Raw genomic sequence first — 7,500 nt, forward strand, 5'->3', positions numbered from 1 at the left:
TTTCGCATATATGTGGGTGCGTATACACATATGATGCGCGTATATGTCTATATATGGATATGTATGTGCATGTGTGTAGTTGTATATAATGTAGGAGTACGTATGCATAGGAGTATTTGAAAGGTGCATGTGCATGAACATATGCGTAGTACTTAGGGCATTTGCGGGTGAACAAATGTCTGCACTGGGTGTACATACGCATAAATGAAATCAATGTATAAAATATAATCACTCATATTTGCACTTCTGATACTCAAGTCCATGCTCCCGAGAGTATACTCTGATGTAGTAAGCAGGCCCTGCATTGCTACTCATAAGTCCACGCTAAACAAGGCCAACCCTGCTGGAGGTCCTATCAGTGGCGAAGGCGAAGGAGCCCCTGGTTACGGCGGCGATCAGGGTCGCTCCGGAGCAGAGGGTGGTCAAAATCTCCGCTTAAAAACAGGCCGCCCTACGTTGATGAACCTTTGCACATATAATATAAGGGCAATGAGAACGGAATCCGACTTACAAGCATTATTTGAGGAACTCTCCTTCATTAAATGGGATGTTGTAATGGGATGTTGTAGGACTCTATGAAGTTAGAAGACTAGGCGATGAACAAGATAATAAATAATGGACACGTGCTTTATTGGAGAGGTAAACCCCATGGCAGCAAGCAGGAATCAGGGGTAGGTTTCTTAGTTCACAAACGTTTAGAATAGAATATCGTGGAATTCTATAGTATAGTTTTAGTAACACTAAAACTAACAAGGTACAACTTAAAGATTGTTCAAGTCTATGTTCCAGGATAGACTCTATGTCCAAGTGCCCTTTTACAACTGATAATTCCTTCACTGAAATGAATGCAAAGCAAGTTGTAAAAACGGTCGTTGTTTGTCTTCTTTTTCGCTTAAAGTTTTTTTCTTTTCTTTTATATGATCATTATGAATATTACAAATTACATTTTTATTGTTGTTGTTAAAATGTTATCCCTATCGTTGTTACTATTATTGTTATTGTCATTAATATTGTTATTATTATTATTATTATTATTATTATTATTATTATTATTATTACTATTATCATTATCATTATTATTATTATCATTATCATCATCATCATCACTACCATTACCATTATTCTCATAGATGCGTGCCACTCCCCTTCTGATCGTGGCGGCCGCCGTGGTCGTCATGGTGATCGGAGACGCTGTGGCAGATCCGGAGAGAAATCGAGGTCGGTGTTTGACTTAATAAGACCAATAGTAATGCATTTAGAAAAGGTGTGACTCAGAATGAATATTTTCAGAATACGAGAGATGTATTGAACCGGTTTCGATTATATCTTCGTCTTTATCAAGTATTGCTGATGAAGATATAATCGAAACCGGTCAAATGCGTCTCTTGTTTTGTGAAGATATTCATTCTCATTCACACCTTTTCTATATATGTCAGCATGACAGTAATGTTATGCTTTTTGAATTTGAAGTAATTGTTATTGTATACACCAGAAAGAGTGACAGTTTATAATATCCATGAATATTAGAATATAATAGTGTTGGCTTAGTACATTACCATCTTTTTATTATACGTGATATAATTATAGGTATTTAGAATGATAAAATATTGTGTAGATCATATATTTGCAAGGGTGTGTCATTTCCCTTTTTTTTTTTTTTTTTTTTCTTATCGTCGACCAAAGATCGAGAAGGACTTGGAGGAAACGAAAGAGGAGGACTTAGAGATAACGAAGGAGGAATAGGACTTGGAGGAAACGAAAGAGGAGGACTTAGAGATAACGAAGGAGGAATAGGACTTGGAGGAAACGAAAGAGGAGGACTTAGAGATAACGAAGGAGGAATAGGACTTGGAGGAAACGAAAGAGGAGGACTTAGAGATAACGAAGGAGGAATAGGACTTGGAGGAAACGAAAGAGGAGGACTTAGAGATAACGAAGGAGGAATAGGACTTGGAGGAAACGAAAGAGGAGGACTTAGAGATAACGAAGGAGGAATAGGACTTGGAGGAAACGAAAGAGGAGGACTTAGAGATAACGAAGGAGGAATAGGACTTGGAGGAAACGAAGGAAGAGAAAGACTTGGAGGAAACGAAGGAGAGAAAAGGGATAACTTCAGCCGCGCCTTTCGTCAGTACTCGGCGTCGCGGCTGGAGGTCTCAGAGGAGGACGAGAGGTAGGGAGGCTTGCTTTTGTTTTTTGATTGTTTTATGTTCGTCGACGCTCGGTGGTTGACGCTTGTGTTTCCTTCTTCTCTCTTTTTCTATTTTTTATTTCATTCTATTTTTGTTTGTTTGTTTGTTTGTTGTTTATGAATCCTCGTTTACGACTCGTTCGTTGACAAATGTTTCATTATTATCTTTTTTTTTTTTTTTAATATCTAATTATGATCAACGTTTGAAATAATTCTCTCTTTCTCTTTTACATCGCTTTTAAACGGTTTGGTGGAGTCTCATTTTGACCGTAATCAAAGTCCCCATCATCACCATCATCATCATTATCATCATCGTTATCACCATCGTTATCATCATCACTTCCCACGCCCACGTCTTCCCTTCGCCCCCCCCCCCCCCCCCCATGTGAAATAACTGAACCCTACGTCCTTCTTGCCTTCAAGGGAGAGCCTACAGTTCGGTCTGTCCCAGCTGATGGAAAGAGACCGCCTCGAGGAACTCCTTCACGCGAGGAACCTGCAGCTTGAGAAGGGCACGGCAGCTTACAGGCTTCAGAAGAGGTTCAGGGAGCCTTACCCACGCCTCGCAGAGTTCTCCAGGAAGGGCTTCGAGATGGAGAAAGCCACGAGTTTCCTGAAGGAGAGGTATGATATAAATATACTTTTTAAAGACCTGTTGGTTACTTTGTTGTTTGTTTATATTGTACGATTGGATTGAGTGATCTGTCTTCTTTTTCTCGACCATCATCATCATCGGTATAATTAGTTTATCGTCAACTTTATTATCACCGTTTATTTCACCACCGTTCTTATTATCCTCACCAAACCATGCTCAACCTCCCTCACCACTACCAATACCATTGTGAGCATCCTTACGTCCACAACGCTCTCCCCGACGCCAAACGCCACCGCAGACTGAACATAACCGACAAGCGCGCGGTCCTCGCCTTGAAACACCTGGGAAAACTGGTCAAGTCGAGGGAATATTGCGACGCCTTTCGGGAGGAGCCTTCGAACTGCGACAGGTTCTTCCGTTACCGCTCTGCCGACGGGACCTGCAATAACCTGAAGAACCCGACCTGGGGCGCCGCCTCCATGACGTACGGACGCTTCGCTGAGTATGACTACGGTGACGGTGGGTGACCCTACTTTGGCCTTGCGTTCTTTGGTCTGTGTAGATAAAAGAAGTTTTGGAATGCGTGTTTTCTTTTTCCCATTATCTGTGTTCAGATTATATTCCTTTTATGCTTCTGGTACCATCACATTATATATATTCTTTTCCAATGCGGGTAGAATCCTTTTCGGAATGCGTTTTCTCTTTCACAATTACCTAAGTCACATTCTGGTCCATTGGTTATTCCTCGATGCTCCAGTTACAAACATACACACGCATATACACGCATCCCTATGTACACACTTACTACTCATTAATGTCCTATATTCCACTGTCATATCAGTCTGACGCTTTTTTTCCCTTCTGGTTCTAAAAATCATTTTTTTGTTGTGTGTTTGCTTCATTGTGCCGGTTCGAAACTTCGATTGCTTTTTGTTTCATTACGCCATCTGTTTCATTGGACTTCTTGTGTTTGTCAGAACCCAATCGGTTACTTTTCGCCTACCGCACTATCTCCTTAATGACTTGTATTATTGTTTCTTCTTTCTTGTATTGTAACTAAATAAACGGTCGCTTCACTAATGTATTCGTTTCTGCCAATCTCTTCTTTTCATTATCGTTTATGAACTTTGATATCTCTGTTCATTCTTTTTTTCTTTTTTCTTTTTCTCATTATTGATCATGACCTTTATTTTTTTCCTCTCTCACAGGCGTGTCGAGTCTCCGACTGGCGAGCGACGGCGGCGACCTCCCGAGCGCCCGCCTCGTCAGCCTCGCCGTCAGAGGCGCCCGGACACGCCCTCCACCTCGCTCTCGAACTTGCATATGAGTTTCGGGCAGTTCCTCGATCACGACCTCGTCCTCACGCCCTTGGTTGCAGGTGCGGGGGTCGATGCATGGGCGTGGTTCCAAGTTGATGTTAATTTATTCGTAATAAGTAAATCGAAAAAAATGTGTTCGGTTTGATTCATTTACGGTTGAGTTTGTCTGTGAGAACGTCTCTTTTCTCCACCTCCTGCAGCTCCCCACGGCGGCGCCATCGCGTGCTGCCCGAGGCCCTGGGCGGAGACGCGACTGGGCCCACCCCGAGTGCGCCGGCATCGCCCTCCCCGCCGGCGACCCCTTCTACGGCGCCTTCAACCGGACCTGCATGGAGTTCCTGCGCTCCGCCCCCGCGCCGAGATGCGCCTTCGGTCGGTCAAGGGCTGTCGGGATGTCGGGTTTCGGCTTGTTGGGTTTGGGCTTTTAGGATCTCGGGCTTCGGAGTCTCGGGCTTCGGAGTCTCGGGCTTCGGAGTCTCGGGCTTCGGAGTCTCGGGCTTCGGAGTCTCGGACTTCGGAGTCTCGGGCTTCGGAGTCTCGGGCTTCGGAGTCTCGGACTTCGGAGTCTCGGGCTTCGGAGTCTCGGGCTTCGGAGTCTCGGGCTTCGGAGTCTCGGGCTTCGGAGTCTCGGGCTTCGGAGTCTCGGACTTCGGAGTCTCGGGCTTCGGAGTCTCGGGCTTCGGAGTCTCGTGCCTTCGGGTTCTTGGGCGGACTCTCCGAGATGGGATTTTTGGGCTCTCAGGCTCTCTCTTTTAGGATTTCGGGATCTTTGGCTTTCGGACTTTCGTTTGCTTATTATTATTACTTATTTATTTTCTGTCTTTAGTGCTAGGATATGTATATACGATAGAATATATACATGTGTGTGTGTATTTATATATTATATATATATATATATATGTATGTGTGAGTATATGTATATATCACCAGCATCATCTTCACGATCTCCATCAGCCTCTCCCGAGCCATCTCCTTCCGCAGCATCCTTACCGCCCTCCTTCCCCAGGCCCGAGGGAGCAGATAAACGCGATAACGCGATATCTCGACGGGTCTGTAATCTACGGCTCGGACCTGCAGGCGATGAACTCCCTCAGGGCCTTCAGGGGCGGGAAGCTCCTCCTGCAGGTGGGTGCGGGAAGAAGGGACGGAGCTTTTATTTTTTCTATTTTTATTTTTTTAAATCTATTATTATTGTTTTTATTATTATTCGTTTATTTATTTATCATTATCATTATTATTTGCTTGTTAGTTTGCTCGTGTTGATATTTCCTTGTTTTTTTGTGTGTGTTTTGTCTATCTTTATTTGTTTTTCTCTTTGTTTTGATATTTCCTTGTTTGTTTGTATATTTCTTTGTTCTTTTTTGCCTTTATCTTTATTTGTATTTTTCTGCTCGTCCCGTACTTCCTTGTTTGTTTATACTTAGTTTATTTTCACTGCTTACTTGTTTATTTCTTTATTTATTATTATTTTTTTTGTCTTTACATTTATTTATCTTTATTTATATTTATTTGTTTGTATGTCACTTTCGCTATTTCCTCTGTGTTTTATGCTCGCTTTTAATTTCTTCCTATTTTGATAACAGTTTCATTTCTTTAAATTTCTGAGCCCTCACTCGGCATTCCCGCTCAGTGTCCTCGCGGTCCTTGTCCCTGCAGGTCACGGGCGAGGGCGTGGAGCTCCTGCCGCCGAAGAAGGAGCTGGGCGACGGCTGCTACGTCCCCCTGATGGCGAGCGTCAACCGGTACTGCTTCAGGGCGGGTTCGTGTCCCCTTCTGCTGAGCTTTGTAAAGGGATGGTGGATATAATACTATTTTTTGTCTTTTTTTCTTTTTTTTCTTTTTTTACAGAAATGACTAATATAAATCATGATTATGAATTACATGTAATTGAAGAGGTGATTAGTGATAGCAAATTGGCAATAAGGCTTTATACAGGGATGATAAATATAATGATTTTTACAGAGGTGACTATGCATTACAGATGTATGAATGATGCAAATTGGTAGTAAAGCTTTGTGCACAGTTGATGAATATATATATATATATATATATATATATATATATATATTTTACAGAGATAACTAATACAAATCATTATTATAAATTATATATGGAGAGTAGATTAATGATAGCAAATGGGTAATAACGCTTTGCACAGGGATGATAAATATAATACATTCTACAGAGGTGATTAATATAAATTATGATTATAAAGTACATATATATGAAGAGTAAATTAACGATAACAAAGTGGTTATAAAACCGAAATAATCATGATACAAAACTGCGTAGAGGATCATAACGCTTGCCGCAATCCCCACCAGGAGATAAGCGCTCGTGCTGCTCCACCTGCGGTTCGGCCGCCACCACAACCTCGTAGCGAATCGCCTCCAGGAGCTCAACCCGCGCTTGGAGGACGAGCGACTGTTTCAGGAGAGCCGGAGGATCGTGGTGGCCCAGCTTCAGCATATTGTCTACAACGAATATCTCCCCACGGTCCTGGGTGCGTGCTGCCAAGGGTGCCGGAGTCTGGGGCGCTTCCCTTGCACACTATGTCGTATATTACATCATGAACTCTCTCCCTCTCTCTCTCTCTCTCTCTCTCTCTCTCTCTCTCTCTCTCTCTCTCTCTCTCTCTCTCTCTCTCTCTCTCTCTCTCTCTCTCTCTCTCTCTCGACTGGCCGCGGTATTTCCCTTACACGCCAGTTCGTATAATTCCCTATGGACTTACTCGGGACAGGCTGCGTTGTATTCCTTACTCACTATTATACCATACTGTAAACCAGCTGCGTTATGCTTACGACCGAATAATCATCCGCTGGAAAATAGCTGTGTTTTTCTCTCCCTTTCTCTCCAGGGAAAAAGGCGATGAGGAAGTACCAGCTGAAGTCTCTGAAGGGAAAGCAGAGGCGGAGCGACTACGACCCCGGGAGGAGCGTCGCCGCCACCTCCGAGTTCGCGACGGCGGCCTTCCGCTTCGGCCACAGTCAGATCCCGGTGCGTATGTATGCTCACACACACACACACATATCTATCTATCTATCTATCTATCTATATATATGTGTGTAAATATATGTATATATATACATATAAATATATATATGTGTGTGTGTGTGTGTGTGTGTGTGTGGCTCCGAGAGTCTACAGCCGAATGCTTGGGTCCTCCTCCCCCGCTCCGAACTCCGCTCGCCTCGCTCACTCCTTCTGCCTCTCCCCAGGACCTCATAGAGCGAGCAGACGCCGCCGGGGAGGTCTCGGCGACGACGCTCTCCTCCGAGATGCTGAGGCCCTTCTCCCTGTACGCGGAGGGGGTGGTTCCCGACCTGCTCCGCGGGTCCGGCCGCCAGAGCGCCGGCGAAGTGGACGCCCTTTTTTCGAAGGAGGTCGGGACGTAA

At 43.9% G+C, this 7,500-nt stretch overlaps 2 protein-coding genes across 2 annotated transcripts in view; one reads left to right on the forward strand and one right to left on the reverse strand.

The window, feature by feature from the left end:
- Nucleotides 1-4,482: 4,482 nt before the first annotated feature.
- LOC125041921 (pollen-specific leucine-rich repeat extensin-like protein 1) lies at nt 4,483-5,089 on the reverse strand. Its single transcript, XM_047637365.1, has 2 exons — nt 5,033-5,089; nt 4,483-4,854 (listed from the first exon to the last, which is right to left on the reverse strand). Exons 1-2 carry the CDS (start codon nt 5,087-5,089, stop codon nt 4,483-4,485), a joined length of 429 nt encoding a protein of 142 aa, XP_047493321.1.
- A 96-nt stretch (nt 5,090-5,185) lies between these two features.
- The window catches only part of LOC125041990 (peroxidase-like protein 3), a 4,109-nt gene continuing 1,794 nt past the window's right edge, over nt 5,186-7,500 (forward strand). The window contains exons 1-5 of the mRNA XM_047637487.1: nt 5,186-5,234; nt 5,736-5,864; nt 6,438-6,608; nt 6,963-7,102; nt 7,324-7,488. Of these exons, the coding sequence (XP_047493443.1) occupies nt 5,186-5,234; nt 5,736-5,864; nt 6,438-6,608; nt 6,963-7,102; nt 7,324-7,488 (654 nt within the window). The remainder of the gene's footprint in view (nt 5,235-5,735; nt 5,865-6,437; nt 6,609-6,962; nt 7,103-7,323; nt 7,489-7,500) is intronic.

The sequence above is a fragment of the Penaeus chinensis genome, chromosome 1 (assembly GCF_019202785.1).
Source record: "Penaeus chinensis breed Huanghai No. 1 chromosome 1, ASM1920278v2, whole genome shotgun sequence".
In the NCBI taxonomy this organism is placed as follows: domain Eukaryota; kingdom Metazoa; phylum Arthropoda; class Malacostraca; order Decapoda; family Penaeidae; genus Penaeus; species Penaeus chinensis.

Bases quoted from the DNA above. Each gene is read 5' to 3' on its own strand.
- LOC125041921 (XM_047637365.1), bottom strand. From the start codon at position 5,089: ATGCTGCGGAAGGAGATGGCTCGGGAGAGGCTGATGGAGATCGTGAAG. The intron at 4,855-5,032 runs GTGATATATACA...AAATCCTAAAAG, and splicing joins AGATCGTGAAGATGATGCTG to AGAGAGCCTGAGAGCCCAAA.